General features: G+C 38.3%; 1 protein-coding gene across 4 annotated transcripts; it reads left to right on the top strand.

Moving 5' to 3' along the window:
• On the top strand, nt 1–25,744 carry LOC131907305 (cytochrome P450 2C25-like). Of its 4 annotated transcripts, none has more exons than XM_059258407.1 (9): nt 1–168; nt 1,718–1,880; nt 2,056–2,205; nt 4,665–4,825; nt 8,151–8,327; nt 13,624–13,765; nt 19,222–19,409; nt 22,772–22,913; nt 25,563–25,744. In XM_059258407.1, exons 1-9 carry the CDS (start codon nt 1–3, stop codon nt 25,742–25,744), a joined length of 1,473 nt encoding a protein of 490 aa, XP_059114390.1. The 4 variants fall into 4 exon arrangements, with proteins under 4 accessions (XP_059114390.1, XP_059114400.1, XP_059114409.1 ...); XM_059258417.1 differs by having other exon boundaries at nt 2,056–2,209; nt 4,696–4,825; XM_059258426.1 differs by lacking the exon at nt 2,056–2,205.

The raw sequence follows: 25,744 nt of genomic DNA, 5'->3' as shown, positions 1-25,744 counted from the left end.
ATGGATCCATTTGTTGTCTTGGTGCTCAGTCTCTCCTGTCTGCTTCTCCTCTCACTCTGGAGACAGAGCTCTGTGAGAGGGAAGCTCCCTCCTGGCCCTACTCCTCTCCCAGTTATTGGAAATTTCCTCCAGATAGATGTGAAGGATATCAGCCAATCTTTGACCAATGTAAGTGTTCTTTGTGCTCCTCAATACCTTGATAAAGAAGATAAATTGAAAGCTACTTTAAATGAAAATCTAATATAAGAGGAAGTAATTGATATAAATAATCATAAAGTCAAAACTCTTCCAAAGTATTGTGTACCTTGTGACTTTTACAGTTGTCTCTTGTCAGGAATCCAGTAACGAGCAAGAATTCAGGTGAAAAGATATTTATTTCATTGTATTGTATAAAATAAGAAAAAATTCCTACAAAATTGCAAAATTTGTGAATATTACCTATCTAAAAAAAAGGTCAGCCTTTTCTGTTAATTTTGGTTGAAGGTCAAAAATGAGTAATATTTTATTCAATAAGTCAGGTAGAACTTTAGACAAACATTTTTACTGAGGTGATCTATTTGACGCTGGACTCTAAAGAACTACGTGATGCCTCATTTAAATAAATATCAATGGACATGGAATAACACAAGAAATGCATGAAAGAAGCCAAACTTTCAGCATATCTGGTGATATTTATATATACTTTTAATTTTTGCAAAACCTAAGTCTGGGCCTAGGAATGCTGCCAGAGAAGGACTTGCTTTTCCAAGAAATATTGCATGCCTATGGTGCAGCTTCTGTGGTGCCAACTCTCTGTGTTTGTAGCAGCAGTTGCCTAATCTGGACTGCTCAACAGAATCATTGATTCTGACTTACAAATTTACATGTCAAAACTAAGTAGGCCTAGCTTTGCTGCTGTATTTCTACATCATTTCATTTATTCCACCAGTCTACCTGTATATTTCTTGTGAGTACCAGACTATTTATATCACTATAACTATGTAATATAATTTGAGGTCAGGTATTGTTATACCACCAACAGTGTTTTTACTCCTTAGGAGTGCCTTGACTATTCTTAGTTCTTTGTGATCCCACATGAAGTCCTCTGTTGTTTTTCTAAACCAGTAAATATGGCATCAGAAGTTTGATATATAGCGTAAGATCTGTAAATATGGTAGTATGGGTTTAGGAGTATGGGTGTTTTGTTTCTTGGTTTCTGCTTCTTCTCTGTGCTTCTTGCTGGAGTGCCCTATGTTTGAGTAGAGGGTCTACACACAAGAAGGCTGGACTTCTGTAGGTCAGAGAGGACTGGCCTCTGTTCATACAGGATGTTTCTGCCCAAATTTGGGGACTGGGACATAATGGGCAGGATGCAAAGGATGATTGTGTGTAGGGTAGACAGGCACTGAGAGAGGTGGCAGTCATTAGGCATATGGGTAGTCTACATGGAGTTCTGGTGGCTAGTTCTCTGCTGAATGTGCTGATGTGAAAATTTGTTGTAATCTTTGTGTAACAACTACCTAAGCCCTGAGCCATTACATGGTTTACTGTAGGCAAACAATAACTGATGATCACCATAATGTGATATAAATAGGCTTCAGAACCATTTGAAGATCAGTTTTGCCTGAATAAAATTACTAAAATACAATGAATGACAATATGAGTGTGAATGAAGTTGACTCCATGGAGATTACAGTGACTTTTTTGCTAGTATTTACATTTTCTTTCCTACTTCCAGTTCTCAAAAGTCTACGGCCCTGTGTTTACACTATATTTGGGTAGACAGCCCACTGTGGTGTTGCATGGATATGAAGCAGTGAAGGAAGCTCTGATTGATCATGGGGAGGAGTTTGCTGGAAGAGGAAGCTTTCCAATGGCTGAAAAAATTAATAAAGGCCTTGGTAAGCAAGTGTACACATTGATGTGAGTGCTGCACAGTGTTTACAGTGGAAGTGAAGATGAAAGGTGGGGCTGGACCTCTTCCTTAGTTACACTTTGAACCTCTCTGTGGTTTCCACCCATCAGATCTCTCATCTGTTTCTAGAATCCACTTCTAATGTTTTACCATTTCTTTAGGCATTATTTTTAGCAATGGAAGCAGATGGAAAGAGATAAGGCGCTTCTCACTCATGACTCTGCGGAATTTGGGCATGGGTAAAAGGACCATTGAGGACCGTGTTCAAGAGGAAGCACAGTGTCTTGTGGAGGAACTGAGGAAAACCAACGGTAAGTGTAGGTTTATGCACTTATATATTAGTCTAGGTATGTGTGTATGTCGTGTTGATCACATCCTATCTAAAATATTTCTTTGTTTTAAATCAGAAAAAAAAGAATTTCATGTCAATTTTCTGCTGAGCTGTAGGAATATGCATTTCCATTAGCACTAGTGTAATTTCTCTTTGTGGATCATTCCAACACAGAATGATTGTTATTGATAATGGTGACAGAACCCAATCAGGATATTTGTTTTTATGGACTTGGATTACAGAGATTTAAGCAAATTAACTGAGTAATACAGGATTCTTATAGGTCAATGTTTACAGTCCTGGGTGTCAATGATGTGATTTATGGCTTTCATTTCTTAGCCAAGGGTAATAGAATATTCATGAATTATTGTGTCTGCAATAGCATGTTACCAAAATTGTATTGCCATTTGTTTAAAAATTATTTACTACATTCAGAATCTTATAAAATTTGTCTTTATTGTGATTATTCACAAACACCTCTGAGATATACCCCTACTCTACAATTTACCATACTTTGTGTTGTCTCTTTATTTACTATCCACCAAATCTGATTTGTGCTTGACATATATGATTTTATAAGAAAATTTTTATTAGTGGTTTCAGAATTTTTTCTTGTTTAAAAATATGTTTTAATTGAAATAACATTGCATGATTCCTCCCCCTTTACCTTCTATCCCTACCCAGATGCCCTCCCTTGTCTCCTTCTCAAGGCTTCACACTCTCAAATTGATAGCCTCTTTTTCTTTAATTATTATTGTGTACAATGTATGTAAATAAACACATACATATACAACTTCTTGAGTACTCTTTGCTATTGGGTGTCACATATACAATTTCAGTGCTGACCACTCTGCACTTGGACTGCAAATAATACAGCTTAAGCTTTGAGAGGATAATTATCCTTACGCCAGGAGTCATTAGTTATATGGAGTTGCCTGTCTAGTGGTAGGACTCTGTGAAAATTTTCCCTGTCCACATTAGCACAAATACTGATTTTGTCATTTTTCCAGTTTTGTTTTGCATTCATTTCTAGGAGAGACTGTTTTATAGGTGACTTCTTGATATTCTGGTTCTTAGAATCTTGCTGCTTCCTCTTCTGTTCTGATTACTGAGTCATAGATGCAGAAGTTGTGATGAATTTATGTATGTTGAGGCTGGGATTCCCACAATCTGTTGGTGTCTGCATTATACCCAATAGTGGCTTATTGGAATGGTCTCCATTTGCTGTAAAAAGAGATCTTTTTAGTAAGGGGTGATAGCTACACTTACCTATATCTATAAGGATATGATTTAGTATGTAGTAAAGAATTATGCTGGTCAAGCTAACTTGGTAGTAGATTCTTTCCTATGGCCCATCACCTCACTAACCCTACAAAGTTATCTCATTTTTTATTATTCATCCTCCCTCCTCCAATTCATCCCACATCTATCCACCTTTTCTTCGTAACCATTTTTTATAATATTTATAATATTTCCCCAAATGCCAACTTGTGCTCATCAAATATTCTTGTTTGTGTGACCTTCCAATAAATCATAGTCGATTTATCAGGGGATACACTCTTATAGAAAATTGACCCTACTTCTTCCAGAGGCTAGTAATTTCCAATAACAACTCCATTAGGGGTATTACATCAAGCCCAACCTCTGTCTCCATGCTAGGATATTTTCTGTTTTTTGGCTTGCACAGGTCTTGTGCATACTGTCACATTTTCTGTGAGTTCATATGTGCATCTGCCCTGCTGTGCCCAGAAGACATCATTTCCTTGTAGTCATCCACCACCTCTGACTCTTACCCTCCTTCTGCCCCCTCTTCTTCAATAATCCGTGAGTCGTTCTAGGAAAGGGTACAGCACACAATTTATATTTTGGGATGAACACTTTGCAGTCTCTTATTCTTTGCACCTTCGCCCTTTGTAGCCCCTGTGTTCATCATCAGCTACTGTAAACAGAAGCTTCTTTGATGGTGGTTGAGAAATAACCTTGTATGTGTCTCTTTCTTCTGGATTATGTTTGACTTACTAGGGGCTACCCTCTTAAAGAAAACTGACTCACCTTCTCTCGAGAGCTAAGTAGTGCCAGTAGCTTCTTGACTATTGGTGGGACTTTGTACACATTTCCCCTCTCTTTACTGTGATTCTCTCTGGCTTAAACCTCCATGGGTTTTGTGAATGTTGTCACAATTGTTTTAAATTGACATGTGCAGCTGCCTTGCTGTATTCAGATTTGATCAGTTCTTATTTACGTAGTGAGGTTGAGGCCACCTCATGGTTAAGGTTAATGTGATATGTTACTTCTGTATATAACAAATGCTTAGCTCTTAGGAATATTGTAGATGAGATACGGTTTAAAACTTCTACAGACTCTTTACCTGTTAACAAAAACAAAATGTCTTCTTTGTATATTTTAATGGTATTTTTCTAATTGTTTCTGATTATCCAGGCTCACCCTGTGATCCCACCTTCATCCTGAGCTGTGCTCCATGCAATGTCATCTGCTCCATTATTTTCCAGAATCGTTTTGATTATAAGGATCAGGATTTTCTTACCTTCATGGAAAAAGTAAATGAGAACGTCAGGATTCTCAGCTCCCCCTGGTTGCAGGTGATGTCAAGATCTTTTCCTTCTGATAACATACTTACAGTCTTTTATTCTCATAGGTCAAACTCAATATGGACCAGGAAGTCAGGTGACCAGTCACCACAGTTCTGAAAAACATACTAAGGAAAGAATATCTGGAAGGCGGTTCTAAGTCCTTTGCCATACAAATAGCAAAACTGAAAGGCAAATGCCAGATTAGCTCAAACCTACTAGTTATCTATCTATTGATTTTCTAATTGATGTTCACAGACCTGTCTGTATAAAGTATTATTGCATTCACATGTAGAAGTGTGGCCAGTTGTTCACAGGTCTTTCTTCTATGCATAATTCTTACCCTCTTTTCAATTATTGAATACATGATCGTCATATTATCAGGCAGGGATATTTTATTTTAGAAAGAATATTCTTTTAAAGAAGAAATAATCTTAATGGCAATGAAATCTACCAGGAAACATTGAGTAGTTTCAGTGGTTTGATGTGTCAGCTGGAATCCTAATTGACAAGATGACAACAAGAAATGAGAATGTGAGTAGGTTAACGCTGTGTGGCCCACACACATGTTCTCAGAGTTGTCCTAGCCTGAACTGGCATCTCCTGGACTTTCCATAAAGAATGGCTGTCTGTGATCTCAGCTGCCCAGTGCAACAAGGCATAGGCCGTCAGGCCCTACTATGGTGAGCAAATGTATGGTGTGGTATGAGAAAGAGAGAGACAGTAGTTCATATCCTGTGGACAGAGGCATATATGAAGAGGTGAAGTGGTGAGTAGGGGACTGAGGTGGGTGGCTTGATTGCCATCAGGGCCAAGGTGATGTTTGGGCCTCGGCTGCTGCCAGGCCACATGTTTGGGTTCATGGTCATGTTTCAGCCATGGTCTGTGTGGTGTCCATGGCTCCTGATACCGCCAAAGGCCAAGAGGAAATGTTTGTGTGGTGTTGGACATGTCTCTCACTGGCTGCAGCACTAGGAAGAGTGGGCCCTGCACCTCCTCTGGGCAGCACAGTGAAACTGATTTTGTTGACAGGGGTGTTGGTGAGCCACCCCCAAGAATGTGAGCTTGGGTGATTTGACCCTACCCCTCATATGCCATATAGTGGCATGGGTGGGGTAGAGATGCCCCCCCAACTGCCTTTGGCAGGTAGCAGAATTGGCTCCGAGGTCTTAGGAGCAGGAGAGCTGCCCTTGATCCCCCCAACAGTTACAGAACTCAGGAGAGCACACCCTGCACCTTGCCTGTGCAGCACAGTAGGGCTGATGCTGTTGGCAGGGGTGTATATGAGTCTGTTTTGACATTGTGAGTGTGGGAGAGCTGGCCCCACTACCTGGCTGTCATGTGATGGTTGTGGTTTGGAAAGAGATGTTACCCTTAGCCCATGCTGCCTAGGGCAAATGAGGCAGATGACCCTCCCCCTTACCAGCTGCATCACTCAAGAAAGCAGGTCCTGTTCCTAACCTGGGCAGCATAGTAGAGCTGATCTTGTTGGCAGAAGCATGGGTGGGCTGGCCCTGAGATTATGAGAGTGGGATAGCTGGCTAAATCCTGTCTTCTGCCACATGGTAGTAAGGAAGAAGGAAAGAGGCTCTCCCGCCTTGTCCCTCCCACCTGTGGTTGGTGAAGGAGCTGACCCTCCTCCTTACCAGCTTGAGCACCTGAAAAAGTGAGCCCTGCACCTTCCCTGGGCAGTACAGCAGAACTGATCCTAGTGACCCTATTCAGTGGGGGTTCTGCAGGTAAATCAGGCTAGATAATCTGAGTGTGGGAGATCTGGGCCCCTCCCCTCATCTGTCTTATGGTGATATTTGGTGGAGTAGAGATTCCCTCTCCTTCCTTGCAGCCTGTGGCAGGTGCGAGGGCTGGCCCTGAGGTCATAAGAGTGGGCGAGCTTTTCCTGCCATTCATTAGCCTCAGCTCTTGGGAGAGTAGCCCCAACACTTTGCCTAGTTAACACAGTAGATTTGGCCCTGATGGTGTGGGTATGGGAGAGCCAACTCTGAGGGAATGAAAGAAGCTCATTGCTATAACAATGGGTGAACTAGCCAGGGCTATGCCAGAGAACTCACCTTGGTCCTGAGGACTTGGACACAGCTGGAGGGCTGGCAAACACTGCAACTATCCAGGTCTAGATCTAGTGTTATAAGTTGGTGCACCTCAACATCCACCCCAGCTGTGATATGCTGGAGAGGCTGGACATGCAGATTCAGAGCTGCGAGGTCTTCACTGTACAGGGCAGCAACAGGATAGCCAAGAAGACTCCCAGTGAGGGTCCAGTATTGAAATGTAACAGGAACTAGAGGCCTTGAGGCAGGTCAATGACTCTTTGAGGTGAACATTTGCAAATAAAGATATATGGATAAAAGGGTGTGTACTGTTTGACTCACTGTGTCACACTACAGCTTCCATAATAAGATTTTTTTCTCTTGAATTTTATTTTATTTTATTTGGGTTGGGGATGGTGTAAGGGCTGAGGGTGGATGCAAGGGTATTGGAAGGTGGATGGAATCAAGATACATGGTGTAGGGACACAAAGAATAAATAAAACACAAGTTAAAAAAAAAAGAATGCCTGTGATCATAGTGAAAGCCCTAAGAGCTGTGGTATACCTCTGCTTCAAAGCCTCTTGGAGCCCCACTCCCTTCTGAAATTTCATTTCATATCATAGGCCGGTTTACAGGAGTGAAATACGCGTGTGCTACTCTTTTAATATAAATTAAGATGCCCAACTCTCTTCACTTCTGCCACCATCTAAAAGCTGTAAATGACAATAAATGAAACATATCATATTTCAGACTTTTAGAGAATAAATGGCTTAAGTCATGAGCCATATTTCACAAATATGCTCTATACTAAAAAGGGTTCATTAATGTGGTAACCTGATTATGATCTTTGATCATTTGAACAGGAATTTCTCCCCACAACCTCTCTACTACCACAGAGAATTTTTACATGTATGAAATAAAACACCTTTTCCTTATGCTGGACACCATTTTTCATTCATATCTGAATCTATAAACCCAAATTGGTCTTGATATATATTATAGACATGTGTATTACCTCATATCTGTCTATTTAAAAAGTTTATTTTGGCAAAGCCTAGAGAGATGGATCAGTGATTAAGAGTGTGCATTGATCTTGCAAAGAACCTGAGTCTAATTTTCAGCATCCATGTTAGGTGGCTCAAAACCACTAGCGTCAGGGAATCTGATATCTTTGGCCTCCAAGGTACCCACACGTAGATGACACACACGTATGCATGCATACACACACCACATACATGATTAAAAGCAAAACAATACATCTTAACAAAAAATTTCTTTGTTTAATTTTGTAGGTATGCAATAATTTCCCTTCACTAATTGACTATTGTCCAGGAAGTCATCACAAGATAACGAAAAATGTTGATTATATCAAAAGATACCTTGTGGAGAAAATAAAAGAACATCAGGAATCATTGAATGTTGAAAACCCTCGGGACTTTATTGATTATTATCTGATTAAACAAAAGCAGGTAAAATGTTAATATTAATTTATTTTATTGCTTCAGCATTTTGTGGTTTGTCGAACATTGAAATGTTTGTTGGAGATGGTTTAAATTCAGTAGCATTTGAAAAACAATTGTTGGGATGCACCATATTGATACTGATTAAAGTAAAGGGAATTTGTTAACTGGAGTACATTCCCTCTGTTCTTTAAAAAGTGTAGCTGGGGATAAAAATAATACAAAGGTCAGGTAAGAAGGGAAAAAATTCTAATCAGGTAGAAAATAACCAGTTATAATGGCAGTGTGAAAATTGGCACCATCAGTACATGTAGTATGGCTAGATTTCCTGTGTATCTAGTGGATTAAAATTGATCTGGCCATAGTGTTTCTTTTAAAATGATAGAGATAGGAATTAATTTCAGAATTACTGAGGGGTGTTTGTGGTGGGAAAGAGTAGGTGTATAGAAGAGTAAGGCTTTGAGTGTAAGTTCAACCTAATTTTCACCAAAAGGGGTTAAAGCTTGTTATCTACTAGGGATCCTATCAGCATGATCTGCATTGGCATCGTGTAGTTTATTCAAATGACATTTTCCACTGTATTTCCTAGGGAATCAGTAAGAGCCAGTTGACTATAGATGTTTGGGTTTGGTTGTGGGCATGGATCCTAGTCCACTGATCTTAGTTTGTCCTTTGCTAGTATTTCACTAACCTGAGTTCTTCATTACTGCAACTGAATAAAAGTACTTAATATCCTGGCATCTGAGTCCCCTGATGTTGCTGCTTTCTTTTGACAGATTTTTGTCTAGTTTGTTCCTTTTAAATATGTATTTTTGTAAGATATAGTTCACAAAGTCCACTGAATGAAAAGTGATGTCTCTAGGCTGTAACCATGTTTCACTTATATTATGGTGGTTCTTCATGTGGTTACAAAACACTGCAACTACCAGCTCCTTCTAGTTGGAAAGTATTCCATTACTATGAAAAAATACACCACACGCACTACTACTGATCACTCTTTTGCCTCCACACCATCTATAGTAGTTGTTAATGTGATTTTTGTATGTATAGATTTGCCTATGATGAAGGATCATCTTAATGACTCAGTATACATGACTTTCAATTTGTGCTTTGCACTTGCATAAATTTTGGACTAAGTCTTTCTTCCTTTCTTTGCAGCAAATTTCATTTTCTTGCATTAATAGCACAATGCACTTATTACTCATAGATAGATATTTTTGTTATTTCTATCTGTGGCTCCTCTAAGCTATACATATGAACATATGTGAACATCTTTGTCCATAGCTTTTTTTTTTTACTTCCTCTGTCTATATCCCCAGGACTAGGGTTTCTGAGTCAAATGATAATATTTTTCTTTCTGTTTTTCTTTTTTGAGCAGCTGCTAAAAAACTTTCACATTAATACACTATTTCATGTCTATATGATCCCTTATTTTCCAAATAGATGCCAAAAGGTATAATTTTGAAACTTTATTATTAACATCGACTCAGTTAGTGTGAAGTGGTTTCTTAGGGCAGATTTGATGGGTATTTTCTTGATAACAGTGGAAATGGCTATCTTTTTAGGTGCCATTTTGCCTTTCTGTGTCTTCAGAGAATTTTTATTCAAATATTTTACCTATTAGATTCCTTACTGTGTGGATTTATGGAATTGTGTATGTATCTTGATACAAACATCTCCATATAAATGGTATGGAAATATATTTCCATCCAGTAGGTTGTCATTTTCATATTCTTAATTATGTCCTGAGTGCATTAGCATTTTGTCATGGATGATGTCTGGTTTATCTGGGTTTTGGGTACTTTGTTCTGAAATCCATAGAGAACAAGGCTTATCCCTAGTTTACTCTTCCAGTATCCTTCTTTTCATGTAGTTATCTTGCTGTCATCACTTGCGGAAGTCTCTTCCTTTGGATGGAGCAGGCTTGGAACTCAGTTGTAAAAGTCTTGGCCATAGATGTTTAGGTTAACTCCCGGCTGTCACAGCTCTACTGGTTTTGATGTCGATTGTGTCAAAACTTCACTACTTTCACAACTGTAGCTCTGCGATAAGATTTTTAAAATAATTGTTTTGTATTTGATCCATTTGTTTTATTTTATTTTTGCAATATTTTATTAAGCACTTGAGAATTTCATGTGATGTAATTTGAACATAAACCTCAACTTTTATATTTTTTATTTTATTTTATTTTTTTTAATTTCATTTAATATTACATTTCAGCCATGGATTCCCCTGTCCTCCCTCCTCCTGCCCTCCCCCAACCTTCCCCCAACCTCCCCCCATTTCCATCTCTTCCAGGGCAAGGACTTCCCTGGGGATTCAGCTCAACTTGGGAGATTCAGTCCAGGCAGGTCTAGTCCCCTCCTCCCAGGCTGAGAAAAGTGTCCCTGCATAAGCCCCATGTTCCAAACAGCCGCCCCATGCACTAAGGACAGGTACTGGTCCCACTGCCTGGGGGCCTCCCACACAGTTCAAGCTGATCAGCTGTCTCACTTATCCAGAGGGCCTGATCCAGTTGGGGGCTCCTCAGCTATTGGTTCACAGTTCATGTGTTTCCACTAGTTTGGCTATTTGTCCCTGTGCTTTTTCCAATCTTGGTCCCAGGTGGAGCTCCGGGAGTCCAATCGGCGAGAAAGAGGAGGGATTGTATGAGCGAGAATTGTTGAGACCCTCAACTTTTATTATCCTCCTCTCCATCCTCTCATCTCTTCCTACCATACTTTGTGATTTCTTTTTTCCCTCTCTTCCCCATTGAGTCCAGTTTCTGTTGCTCACCTAGCCTTAGGCCTGATATGTGATCAACCCATCAGGGTCTCATCATTGAAGAAAATTGACTCTCCCATTCCCAGGAGCTAATCAGCTAGACTTGGTACTTCATATTTCCTCTCCTCACTTCGTTCTGGGTTTTTAATCTGGTAATACCTACATAGTTTTTGTGTAGGCTGTCACTGTCACTGTGAGTTCTTACGTTCATCTCTCTTTTTGTCTCCAGAAAACACTGTTTTCTTTATCTTATTGATCATTGATAGCTCTTACAACATTTCTGCCCCCTCTTCCACAAAGTTACTTGCTGTGGGGTGTTCTCTATGCTGTGAATGTGTTGCTCTGATTGGTTAATAAATAAAGTGCTAATGGACCAGTAGCCAGGCAGGAAGTATAGGTGGGACAAAGAGAGAGGAGAGGTCTGGGAAGTGGAAGGCTGAGGCAGAGAGACGCTGCCAGCCATCACCATGAGAAGATGTTAAGATACTGATAAGCCAAGAGCCACATGGCAACTTACAGATTAATAGAAATGGGTTAATTTAAGATATAAGAACAGCTAGCTAGAAGCCTGAGCCATTAGGCCAAACAGTTTAAATAATATAAGCATCTGTGTGTTTATTTTATAAGTGGGCTGTGGGACTGTGGGGGCTTGGTAGGGCCCAGAGAAAAACCCTCCAGCTACAGATACTTAAACACTCTGGGGAGGAGTGTGTTATGATTTAGGGGTGAGCATGTTACAATGCTTTATTCTCTGTACATTGAACAGTTGAGTGTCTCTATATTAATTGCCATCCCTGGAAGGAGTAATTTCTCTGATGAAAATAAGACAGTTCCGGTCTATGGATATAGTAGTAAATCATTAGGAATCATTATATCACTATACCATTAGTCCATTAGACTAAAAGAGTCTTAGCCCTTTAACAGTTGTAGATATGGTTCCTATGTAACAACTTATCCTAGCTTAGATCCATCAGAAAGCAGTTGTTTGCTCTCATGACATTGGTGTAACTATTGCACTACTGGGCATGACTTATCAGGCTAGGCATTGTTGTAACTTGCAGGTTCACAGCTGGGTGAAACTGAGAAGAACTTTTCTCCCCCAGTACCATGAATATCACATCTCAGCACTGTGGTGGTATTGTGTTCCCCGAAATATTGCTCACACTAATAAACTTATCTGGTGTCAGAGACAGAACAGCCACAATATAAAACATAGAGGATAGACAGTGGTAGCACACACCTTTAATCCCAGCACTTGGGAGGCAGAGCTAGGCAGAAATCCATGTGTTCAAGAATACATCCAAGCATGGTGACTCACGCCTTTAATCCCAGAAAGTGAGCCTTTAATCCCAGGGAGTGATGGTAGAAGGCAGAAAGATATATAAGGCGTGAGGACCAGGAACAAGAAGCATTTGGCCTGGTTAAGCATTCAGGCTTTTGAGCAGCAATTCAGCTGAGCCGCATTCTGGGTGAGGACTCAGAGGCCTCCAGTCTGAGGAAAGAAGACCAGCTGAGGATATGGCGAGGTGAGGTAGCTGTGGCTTGTTCTGTCTCTCTTCCAGAGTTCACCCCAGTAACTGGCCTCAGGTTTGTTTTTATTAATAAGAACATTTTTTAGATTCTTGCTACACAGCACAACAAATACTAGCCAATAGGAATGCAGGTTCTAGATGAGTAGCAGCTTGATGTCTTCACATTTTGTGACTCCAAAATATGTCATCAAAATAGTGATTTCTCATAGAGTTCAGGAGCGTAACCTGGAATGTCGACAATAACCTGTGATACTTAAGGATCTATGTGACTCTATTGGCCAATGTAATCTTTTACTGGTCCTAGGGCATATATATGATGTATATGTATTTGTATTTTTAAAGCTACTATAATAGTAGTTTCCCATAAGTTTTACAAAGGACCTTTGGTGTGACTTATCTATTCTCATATTCACTCTTTTACCTCACTAACTCATGCTCACCCTTTTCATCTGTGATTTTTTTCTTTTCTTTGGTTATTTTGGATAAAATTTGCCAATCTTGTTAACAACGGTTGTTAACAAGAAGAAAATAGATAATGAATAAAATGTTTCATTTATGTTTTTTAAAGCATAATTATACAAAACTGCACAAATTTATGTGCAGATAGTCACATCATTGCAAGAGTTAGGCTAGTAAGGAATCAGGTGATGTCAAAAATTATAAAAATCTGTGCCATAGTCTTTGATATTATATGTTAATTTCTCCTCTATTCTACATTCCAGGATCTTTGTTGGCAACAATATAAAAACAAATATTCTGTAGAAGTCTTACTATAAAAAAAAATTGCAAATAAGTAAATGTTCATGTCAAATTAACTAGACCCCAATTCTATACAACTCAGTAAACTTCTATACATTTAGAATAAGCATTAGGAATGGGAGCTATGGATTTTTATTTTAAATTTTGTACTCTCAGTAAAAAATATATAAACTTGAATAAAATTGTAGAGCCATTGTAATCAGATGTGCTGGTAAACAATTGATCAGATTATTACATCAAATTATTCTTAGGCAAACAACAATCAACAATCAGAATTTACACTTGAACATCTGACAACCATAGTGAATGATCTGTTTGGTGCTGGGACAGAGACAACAAGCACAACGCTGAGATATGCTCTCCTACTCCTGCTGAAGCACCCACATGTCACAGGTGAGGACTCAGGTGGTGATGCACAGCTTTCTTATATAAGATGCTGGAAAGACTCTCCTAGTGTCTGTGTGTTATTCTTAGAGAAGTCTTAGTCCTTCACCTTCTGTGTCACTCACTGGCTGTGAAGAACAGCATGACTAAGAGAAACAGACTCTGACTGTAGGAAAAGCAACCAAATTCTGATCAGTGTGTGAGTTATCTGGAAGGTAAGCTATGACAGGTGTGGTCAGGATACATTGTCCTGTGGATACATGTTCCTTTAATCTCAAAAATCATGTCTTTAGATCAGCTAAAACCTTTCAATTTCCTTTCCTCATTCTGATGAATCTAACTTTGGGGTGGAGAAAAGAAAACTCACCTCATGGAAGCATAAGCAAAAAGCCTAGAATATACTGAGTATGGCTGAGATAATGTTCATTCTGAGAAGTGTTCAAAATATTTAGATTCTCTAGAAACATTTTTCCATTAATGTATTTCCAGAAAATATAGATGAAGGAATCTTATCACTTCAAAAGTCCTGTTCCTTAAATTGTTGAACAATGATTTTTTTAACTGTACTAATAGCATTTTCTCTTACTTTGTACTTTAAAACAGATCCAGTGGTTCAGCATGTACAAATCACACTTTTCCCCTGTGCCCAACATATATTACATGATTAAAGCACAAGTGTGAATTAAAATTTATATTTTTAGGATAGGAAGAGATAACAATAAGCAGACAAGGAGGCTTCACTAATTTACAGAACCAGTAATATGAGGAATGAGAAAAATGTAGATCAGGAAAGATGATGTTGAATCATAAATGATAGATGAACATGCATGTAGTAAGACAAACAAGCTGTGGATCTATATCTACAGACCAGTGAAGACTCCTGCTCCAAAGCAATAGAAGTTTAAGTAGAGAATAATGTTGTGTACCGGATGCTGGCCTTGCTGAGGTTCTCTTCCTATTCACATTCAGCAGGTGACCCCCTTCCAGGAAAATAGAATTCTTAAAGGAAACTGAGTCTAAGAAGCCCTTTTCTCTAGACATTGATGATTGACAGGGAAGGAGCAGTGCATAGGGATGAAAGGAGAGGCTGCCAACATTTTAGTCCCAGAATTCTGGCTCAGAAATTTTTCAGTGCCTTGTTCCATCAATGTGAGCAGCAGAGTCTATCCTCCAGACAAAGGAAATAAATCAGCATTCCATATTTTACAACATTAACAGAAAATACTTTCCATACATTAATCAGAATAGATTCTAAACATCCATCCAAGACACAGATTCATGGAGTTTCTGAACCGAATAGAAGCATGGAACCCTTCAGGGAGATCCCTGGGTCATATGTTAACTATTCTAATCAAAACTACACCGGGATTCTCATGATCAGCTGGCTTCTGATGAGTTTCTAAAGTAAGAGGCAGATGAGACCTCTAGGTTTGCCATAATTTCTGTCCAATTTTCCATTTCTTCATGAAATTTGTGAGAATGTTTTTCATCAATTATGTGAAGTAAAGTCACAGGAAGCCATGGGCTTCGGGGGCCTGAATACCTCTTATGGGAGGATGAGTGTATCAGAGATTTTGCTGTGTACCAGGTCTGGGAAGCTCCCAATTCCATATTTACTATATGGTTCCTGTAGATTTTTGACAGAAAATGAGGGATGAAAGAGAAACAATTTTGAGTCTAATACTCCTTTTAATTGAGTATATATTCCCAGCACTTTAAAGTATTTACTTAAATTTCCAGTATCATTCTAACTCCAGAAATGCAAAATTACAGACTAAAAATATATTCATTTATCAAAAAGACTGCTAATAATGGAAAATAATCATAATTTTCATGATAATGGATAATACTTAGGTATTTATAATTAACTATCAGTGAATATTGGTTTAGCACAATGTTATAGTCCAATCTACAGTTTTTCCCTTTTATTAAAAATTGATTTTTTTCTCACATTATGTATCATGATTATGGATCCCCCTCTATTCCTTGCTGTTCCTCCCCACCTTATCTCACATTCAGATATCCTTCTTTTCTGCCTCTCATTAGAAAACAAGCAGGCCTCTAAAAATGATACATAGAATAATACAATCTACTAAATATAACATGACACAACAAAAATAACACATCAGAACTGGACAAAACAAAAAAAAAAGGAAAAGAACACAAGAGAAGGCACAGGAAACAAAGAGCATTCATTTTCACATCAAAGAATCTCATAAAAACACTAAACTGGAAGCCATAATATATATGCAAAGACCTAGTGTAGACCTGTGCAGGCCCTGTCCATGCTGCCTCAGCCTCTGTGAGTTCATATGTCCTTTATTTTGATTTTATATGGCCTTTTTCCCTTAATATCCTCCATCCTGTCTTGTTCTCACACTCTTTCTGCCTCCTAATCCACAGAGGTTCCTGATCCCTGATGGGAATGATTTGATGAGGATATTCCATTTAGTGCTAAGTGCTCCAAGGTCTCTCACTGTCTGCATATTGTCTATTTGAGGGTTTCTGTATTTGTTGCCATCTGTTGCAAGATAAAGATGAAGATGGCTGAGCAAGGCACTGAAGGATGAGTATAGCAGAATGTCATTAAGATTCATTTTATTGCTAAATTTTTGTTTTGTGTTTCGTTGATAATGTTTTCTTATTTTAGAACAGAAATATTTGTTTTTACCATAGGTCTCTGGATTATTTAGACTCCCATTATTGGCCACCAAACAAGTTTCAGGACTAGGTTTCATTTCATGGAGTGAACCTTAAGTAAAATCAGTTTTTGGTTGGTTACACCCACAAGTATTGTAACACTATTGCCCTAGCATATCTTGCAGGCAAGACACCATTATTAATGAAAGCGTTTGTGGCTAGCTTGGTGTTTATATGTCTCATTTGATAGTACATAGAGTACATTCCAGTACCAAAGATGCTGGAACTTAGGGATGAAGGTTCTATGTAGGCATCAGCTTGACTTCTCCATGTTCGCAGAGCTGTATAGGTGTTGCTTCAGCAACGAGGCCTTGCTGTCAGTTTGTAGAAAGCAATCTATTGTCTTGGCTATAGCCTGGGTTGTTTGGAAATGTCCATCAAACTCATTTGAACATCAACTCAATTAGATGCAAACTAACGCTGGTCTTGGAAGTTTCATTTGGTGACAAGGGATGTTCAGTTGGGGCTCTTGGATATTTCATTTAGATCACCTTCATATATATTTATATATATACATATATATATATACATATATATATATAAACTATCCATCAAATGGCTCTGAATTTTAGGTGTTTCTCCCTATATTCCCTCCCTTGTCTTTTCTCCCCTCCCCACTCAAGACTCCCCCCAATATATCCATAACTATCTATTCTATCTCTCCTTCCTAACAAAATCTATCTGTCCACCAGTGTCCCTTACATTAAATCTAACCTCAGTGGTTTTACAGATTGTAGCTTGGTTATCATTGATTTAACAGCTAATATCCACATTTAAGTGAATCCATACCAAATTTCTCTTGCTGGGTCTGGATTACATCACTCAGGGTGAGGTTTTTGGGTTTTTTTTTTTTTGGTTCCATCCATTTACCCGAGAATTTCATAACTTTATTCTTTTTTTAATGGCTGAGTGAAATTCCATTGAATAAATGTACCACATTTAAAAACAATCTATTCCTCAGTTGGAAAATACAGTTCGTTTCAATTTCCGGCTATTATGAATAAAGGAGCAATGAACATTGTAGTAGAATATTATTTTAAGGTGTGTTACTTATGTTTATTTTGCATTTGTTTAACTCTGTGAAGCTTTGTTACTGTGCCTGTCTGAAACGCTTGATGGTCTAATAAAGAGATGAATGGCCAACAGGGAGGCAGGAGAGAAAAGTAGGGGATGCTGGCAGTCAGAGATGATAAATACTAAGGAGTGAGAAAAGAGATGGAAGAGTGAGAAATCAAGGAGCCAGAGAAGGAGGAGGACTCCAGGGGCCAACTGCCCAGCTACACAGCAAGCCATGGAGTAAGAAACAAAGAAAGGTATACAAGAATAGAAAAAGAAAAATCCTGTAGGCAAAGATAGATGGGATAATTTAAAGTTAAGAAAAGCTGGTGCGAAACTAAGGCTGGGCATTCATAAGTAATAATAAGCCTTGGTGTGTGAATTTTTTGGTAGCTGGATTACAGGCCCCCTCAAAAAGAGCAAAAACAAACAACAACAGAACATGCTTGAGCAAGTGTTTTCATAATAGGATGAAACAATTGTTAGGTGTGCCCAAGAGTAGTATAGCTGTATCTTGAGGTAGATTGATTCCCATCTTCCTGAAGTGTTGTCACACTGATAGCCATAGTGGCTGTACAGGTTTGCACTCCCATCAACAGTGCACCAGTGTTCCCCTTGTGCCACATCATTACCAGCATGATCTGTCACTTTTTTTTAATTGATCTTCACCACTCTGATGGGTGTAAAATGAAATTTCACAGTAGTTTTGATTTGCAGTTCCCTGATGACTAAGATTTTTGAACATTTTTCTATGTTTCTTAACGTTTTTCTCATCCATTTGCTTTTCTGCCTTGATGTGTACCCCATTTATTAGTTGGGTTATTTGTTTTCTTGATATCTCATTCTTTCAATTCTTTATATATTTTGGATCTTAGCCCTCTATTGGATGTGTTGGATAAAATCTTTTCTCATTGTGTAGTATGCCATTTCGTCCTAATGATGATGTCTTTTTCCATACAGAAGCTTGTTAGTCTCATGAGGTTCCAATATGATATTGCTCATGAAGTGAGGGGAAAGAGGAAGTGTGCATGTGTGTGTATATTTAGCATGTATTTGTTTATGTAGATGATGTATATGTAACTGAAATTTCATTTCCCATATCTGAAAGTCATAAATGTTGCGCATATTTGGGCATATAAGAAACAGTCATTTTACAATTATGGATATATTTCAGAAGTAGCTGAAGAGGTTGAACTTGTTCATTAAGTGTGGGAACAAAAGAGAAGAGTGTTTCACATTGTACACATGCAGCACACACATATTCATAAATACACATATCTTAGAATGTGACTGTAAAAGAATATTGTATTTGGATACAGATTTAGTATCTGAGTTCTAATCTTCTTTACCATAGACTACAGCATGTTGACTAATTATACTCTGTTTTATACTTTTGATACTTTTTATACTGTTTGATACTTTTAATTACTCATAAGTTATTTCCAATTATGGCTTACTATATTACATTATATTATATTCTATATAATAATAAGTGTATGCTGATATATCATGATATCTTTAGAGAATAGTGGAATAAATCCACAACACAGCATTTTGCATAAATATATGTATATGTATGTTTACCTCTGAATGAAAAATGCACATTTTCAATTGTTTTACAAAACCTACAATATGCTGTGTATGGCCTGACATTGTGCCAAACATTTCACTTTTCTCCTATTCCCCCATTTCTCACTGTGACCAACCAGCTAAAGTCCAGGAAGAGATTGAACGTGTGGTTGGCAGGCACCGCAGCCCCTGCATGCAGGACAGGAGCCACATGCCCTACACAGACGCCATGATTCATGAGGTCCAAAGATTCATTGACCTCATCCCCACCAACCTGCCCCATGCGGTGACCTGTGACACTAAGTTCAGGAACTACCTTATCCCCAAGGTAAGCTTGTCTCTTCTCTGCTGCACCTCTGTGCTCCTGATGTTCCCAGATCACAGTGCAGTTCCAGTCCTCTGTGTTACCTGGTGCTGCTGGTGGCTTATACTGCTTCCCAATCAGGAAGACAGCTCTTCTGCAGGTACAGATACATCTGGTAATGATACTTCCACATTTTCTCTCTCTTTCATATACTATTTGGCAAAGCTTAGGTATTTCTGTTGGAATGTTCAAACACTTTTTCAAATTTCCAAAAGTCTTTTCTGGATTTTTATCATTATGAGAAAAAAAATCTTCAAATTGGAAAGAACTGATATCCTGAATTCTTTCAAATCATCAGTAAGGTTATGTCATTCAATCATTTATTTGTTATGTTTATTTCTCTGCCATGTTTCTTTTCAATAATGAAGTTTGTAAATATCTTTTTTATAGGTTTTCTGAGTGGTGAATATCTGTTATTATTTCTCTAGTGACTCTGCTATTCATTCCATCTGCATAATGGAAACAATTGAAACAATTGAAATGAAAACAATCCTTTTGTTGGTCTTATTTTTATCTAAACATGTGAATTTTACTATTTCTAACAGGTATCTATAAATGTATATGGAATTTGGAGTTGTTACATGGGCTAATACTTTGCTATGTGCTTTTCATATTCCATTGTTCTTAGTTTCTCTTCAGTTTGGCTAATTGCAGCATGGTGATGAACAGACCTAGTTGCAGTGGCCATCACTTGTCTCATTTCTGATTAGGATGAAGTATTGTAACTTTAATATTACTGCATCAAGTTTGATGTTTTAGGAATACATTGATATTTGTGTAGATCAGATGATAATTTTTAGTCTGATTTATTTAAGGGTATAAGAGACACTTTATTGTAGAGCCAATTATGTATGAGCATAACCCAGGAACACAGATTTTTTAGATGAATTTTATTCACAAAAATCTGTACAGTATTTTCAAAATTGTTCTCTGCCTCCATTTTATGGTTCTGTGTATTGTTTACCCTTTGATCACTGACTGTATATGTAGATGGAATTTTCTCCAGTCCTGCCTTGCCCAGTGGTCCAGATGAATCTCTCCTACCTGTGGTCCCATAATTGCTTATAAAAATAATTACTCAGAGGGTTATATTATTTACAAACTGTATGGCATATGGCTACAGCTTATATTAGCTAGCTCTTTGAACTTAATTCAACCCATTCCTATTAATCTATGTCCTGATATGTGGCTTCTTGGCTTACCAGTACTTTCACATCTTCCTTCTTGGGTGGCTGGATCACATATCCCCTGACTCTGCCTTCTTCTGTAAGCTTTCTTGCCATAGTTTCTTTATTAAGCAATAAAAGCAACACACATTATCAACATGTAAAAAGACATCCCACAGCACTATATATGTTATCAACATGTATGTATGTTGGATTTTCTCACTACACATTGCTTATGATTTCCATGTAAAGAAATTTTTGTCCATAATTTTTCTCCTGCAAACTTCTTAGAATTCCTATATTAAAACTAAGCTGTTGGCTTAAAAATAAGTTAAGAATGTTGCCTGATGTGGTTCTGTTTGTATTTAATTCATTCTGTGGCCACTTAGTTTTACTTCGAAGACCCCAAAAACTTCTGATTGAGTTCCAGATAGTATAGATGAAAAATGCAGAATTTTTATAGTGATACCTTCATCCAAAAAGGATGAAGTTGCTCTCTACAGGGTAGTTCTGTATTTTTTCAGGGTAGGGAGCAAAAAGAGATTGGTAAGTTTCCAATAACTAATATTATGTGGAGATGATGGGACCAGTTTTGCCAGTGGCATTGGGCTTTGTTGTGTGATAACAGATTTAGGATATGGGTGAAGTTGCCAGTTTGCTTTGGCTAAAGGACACTCCTGAGGCAAGACTGTTGAGGTCTATTCTAATATACATAACATTTTTATGTTTATGTCCTTAGACCCAACTAAATAGTAAATAGAACAAAGGACAAGATAGGAGTGACATATCTTCTCATGGCTTCCTTGGGTTTAGACCCCAGTTTGAGTCAAGTGTTGCATCAGCTAAACTTATATCCCTTCATCCTTCTGCTGCTGGATCATGATATGACAGTTCTCTTTGGGTCCACTTAAGGAGATTATTCCATTTATTTCCCTTTGTGGAACAACCTTGTCTGGAAATAAGCATGATTTCACAGCTGATTTTCCCTTCTGACAAGTAGGATAAGTGATTTCTTTGATCAGACTGGAGCCACTGATCTCAGCAGAAGTAATAGGAAAGGAAGGAACCAATGACATTTGCCGTAATTGTTCTGGTAGATTTCAGACTTTCTAGGCCAAGGGGATTGTGCTGCCTCTTCAGAAACTCTGTCATTGCAGCAGAGAAGCATTAATGGGCAATATGTAAACAAGTGGTTATGAATATACATTCAATGTCTATTGACACTAGAACTTAATTTTCACACAATTTATGTATGTCAATAACGGTTTTTTAGCTTCATAAATTTAAACATACTTAGTTAAGCTGCATATTAATATGTGTGTCAGCCTTGTAAAAGCTTTATAGATCACATTGCTAGAAACTTTGAAATGATGCGAGATTAGTTTGTGTACTATTTAAAGAAAACTTGCCAGCACCAGTTCCCAGCAATTTCTGTATATCCCTGGAAGTTTTATTGATTTAGCTGTCACCAGATCATCTTACTTTAATCTTATTTTGTTTAATTTTATTTTTTCCCTCTCCTCCTCATTCCAACTCTTCCTTTTCTTCTCCCAAAGAGTCCTCATCCTGCTTTTCTGACACATGTACATATATGTATTTCTGTGTTTGTGCCTGTGCTTTCATATAGATAGATTACATACAAGACTGCACACCTCTAATCTGGCAAATAGCCCTGCATTTACTTTCCTATCATATAAATACAGATATAGATAGACAGATTCTGTAAATGAGAAAAAAAGGAGTGGTATTTGTCTTTCCAAATCTTCCATATTTTACTTATTGAATGGTCTCCTATTCTGTTCAAAATACTCAATGAATAATGCTACTTGGAAACTGATTCACATGAGGAGTATACAGAAGTGATGAGCCTGAGAAACCAGATCAGAGAAGCACGAGTATAATCTGAAGGAAAGAAAGGAGAGATTGAGAAGTTTTAGTCCAAGTACTCATGTGAAATGTCACTAGATGGCATTTTAGCCACATCTGTGCCTGGCCTAAACCTTCTCCCTGCTCCTTACCTGCTCTCTGTGTTGAAATGTCCCTGCTGTTCTTTTTACTTCACTCCCACTATTGAGCAGAAGGTGAACTAGGTTACTTTCCTAAAGTGTTTGAGCTCTCTGCTTTCTTTGTAACTTGATTTCTCTCCGTGTGTTGTTATAGGGAACAACAGTAATAACATCACTGTCATCAGTCCTGCATGACAGCAAGGAATTCCCCAACCCAGAGGTATTTGACCCTGGACACTTTCTAGATAAGAATGGAAACTTTAAGAAAAGTGACTACTTCATGCCTTTCTCAGCAGGTAATAGAAACTCATTTCCATGGCTCTAGTGACATGAGAGGCTCTAAAGATTTACGCAGTGGCTCCCTAATGGCCAATAGACTTGCAATGATCAGGAATATGACTATCCAGTGTCCATGCACTGTCATGTTAAAGAGATTTCTTTCCTTTCAGTTTACAAAAGTGAGGCTTTGATTGTTCATCCATTGCTCAAAGTTGAGAAAGCTGAAGAAAAGAATCTGTTTAATCTTCCTTTAGCTACATCAGAGAAATATCAAAGAAAGCAAACTTTGTTTACACTTTATTCACTCACTATGAAAATGGAGACACCAGCCGGGGGTGGTGGCACACTCCTTTAATCCCAGCACTCAGGAGGCTGTGCCAAGTGGATCTCTGTGAGTTCGAGGCCAGCCTGGGCTACCAAGTGAGCTCCAGGAAAGGCGCAAAGCTACACAGAGAAACCCTGTCTTGAAAAACCAAAAAAAAAAAAAAAAAAGAAAAAGAAAAGAAAATGGAGACACCATAATTTATATTCATGTCTTTTTTGCTGTGTCACTCACCCCCATGCTCAACTATGCACTTACAATTCTTCAGAAATACAGAAAATTACCAAAGAGCCTAAAGTGCCCTTGGTAAACACATGAATGAACAACACTAGATAAATTTCAGTTGGACAAGGGCAATGAGAAAGACTCCCAGATCTCTGGGTTATTGGGGATAAATCAGCACATTTACATCTCAAACCCTATTAATTAATGCCTAACATGGAACATCTTTCTAATAAATGACTGACTCCCTAGCTGCCTCAAAAAGCATAGGTAATGGAGTATTATAAGAAGAAATCCCATATTAATAAAAAGAATATTTGGAACCATTAGGTCAGAGCACTTTTACTCTGTTCAGAGTGCCAGGAACTTCAAGATCAACATGAGATGATGGAGACATTGTATATGTGGCAGGACACTCTGCCAAGATGATTGGCAACCCCGTTCCTTCTCATTTAGGATGAGAACAATGAATATTGAGTCCACACCTGCAATGTGTATGCTGCCTTTGGATATGTAGTTTCTGTCCTTGGTTTTATTATTTTTTATTATGAACACAGAGACTCTTCCTCAGTCTCACAGGCAGTCTGATTACAAATGTGAACAACCCACTTAGCTAAAAAGTATTCTTGAACAATGTATTTCTTAATAGTGTAGGTAATTGAGAAAAAAATCATTCCACTTTTTCTATTTGCCCAATTAGATGTCCTTTCATGCAGCTATCCATCTACCAACCCATCAAACAACTGCTACAGGCCATGGAATAATACAGCAGAGGGTCATTAATAATTCAGGTGTCAACCCACCAGATGAATAATTCCCTGGTGGAGGAGTGTCATTTCAAGCAAAGCTTATGAGGCCACAGACTCTGATATTGTTTGCTCCTGTCTGTAATTTCACATGTTCATAATCAGCTGAGGAATCTCCCCACTACAGTGCATTCTCATGTAATGTTTACATGAAATCTCATGATTGCATCTCAATCTTAAGAGCCCTGATGTCTGTGGACTGTCAAAAGATGATTACTTTTAAGCTGTACAATTTTAATAAATAGAAAATATACTAGGATGTGCTTCATAACTAGATCTATTGTTCTATGAAGACTATAGAAACTTAGAAATCTGTTTTATATCATTGTCTCAGGCTCAAATAGGAGAATGGCCATGTCTCCCCAGTTCTAGACAACTATGTACAATTAGCTGATTTAAAACCTCACAAAAATTCAAAGTTGACTAGTTGCCCCTGCAAATGAATCACACAAGGACAAATTCCCAAGTGTCTGATTGCTGAACCAAGGTCACAGGCATTAAGCAACATTGGTGATAGTTTTGCTAAAGTCTGGCTGACAATTTAAGACATATCTCCCTACACAGATTCCTAGCAGCTTATCTCATAGGCGCTGTGCCCTCAGCCTCCACTTTATAGCCTTCACAGCCACGTGTTGCCAAAGTTACCCACTTTTAGCTGCACTGGTTGCTTCATGTCAGAGGTGCCTCCAAGTCTGAGAAAAACTGACACTTTTAAATGTTAGTTTAGAATGTTAATCACTCAGAAATACATAATACAATGCAAAATTTCTCCATTTTCTAGGCTTCCAAATAGTTTAATTTTATAATGCCCTTTGTAGGCTATCCCCTTAACAGATACTGAAGCATCTGTACACTCCTTCATGCCTACAGCTGCTCCACTAATGAGAAAGCTGACAAGTTTATTTCATGTGTGTTATCAGAATGGCTCTGCTCCTATTGTTTACCTGAGCAATGCAATATGACCCTCAGATGTAATATTCCCTGAGAATAAAATATTGTCAGATTTTATTCCTATGCCTGTGATGTATATAAGGGATGCAGAAAAAAGAGAGGAAGAAGAGAACTTGAGAGAAATAAGGAGAATAACCAACAGTACCTGTATGAGTCTTATTTCCTCAGATAGATAAGAATTATATTTAAGTCCTGCTACTCTGAGGCATTCTCTTTGCAACCCTGGAGCTGTCCCGGGAGCTGGTCCCATGGGCTACAATAAATAACCTACCCTTCATTCATCGTCTCCTGTGTCAGTTACAAGTACAGTGATGCTCACATTTACAAATGAGAATAGTAACCTTCTTTGACTTTCTTCCCCCTAGGAAAACGGATTTGTGCAGGAGAGGGCCTGGCACGCATGGAGCTGTTTCTATTCCTGACCACCATTTTACAGAACTTTAAGCTGAAATCACTGGTTCACCCTAAAGACATTGATACAACCCCAGTGGCCAACGGATTTGCTTCTCTGCCACCCCCTTACCAGCTCTGCTTCATTCCTGTTTAA

The sequence above is a fragment of the Peromyscus eremicus genome, chromosome 1 (assembly GCF_949786415.1).
Source record: "Peromyscus eremicus chromosome 1, PerEre_H2_v1, whole genome shotgun sequence".
NCBI classification, from domain to species: Eukaryota; Metazoa; Chordata; class Mammalia; order Rodentia; family Cricetidae; genus Peromyscus; species Peromyscus eremicus.
The sequence above is the reverse complement of the archived record's forward strand: the minus strand, read 5'-3'. Positions and strand labels throughout refer to the sequence as shown.

Coding starts and splice junctions, on each gene's coding strand:
- LOC131907305 (XM_059258407.1), top strand. CDS start 1: ATGGATCCATTTGTTGTCTTGGTGCTCAGTCTCTCCTGTCTGCTTCTC. Junction 169..1,717: donor TCAGCCAATCTTTGACCAAT/GTAAGTGTTCTT, acceptor TCCTACTTCCAG/TTCTCAAAAGTCTACGGCCC. Junction 19,410..22,771: donor GGAACTACCTTATCCCCAAG/GTAAGCTTGTCT, acceptor GTGTTGTTATAG/GGAACAACAGTAATAACATC.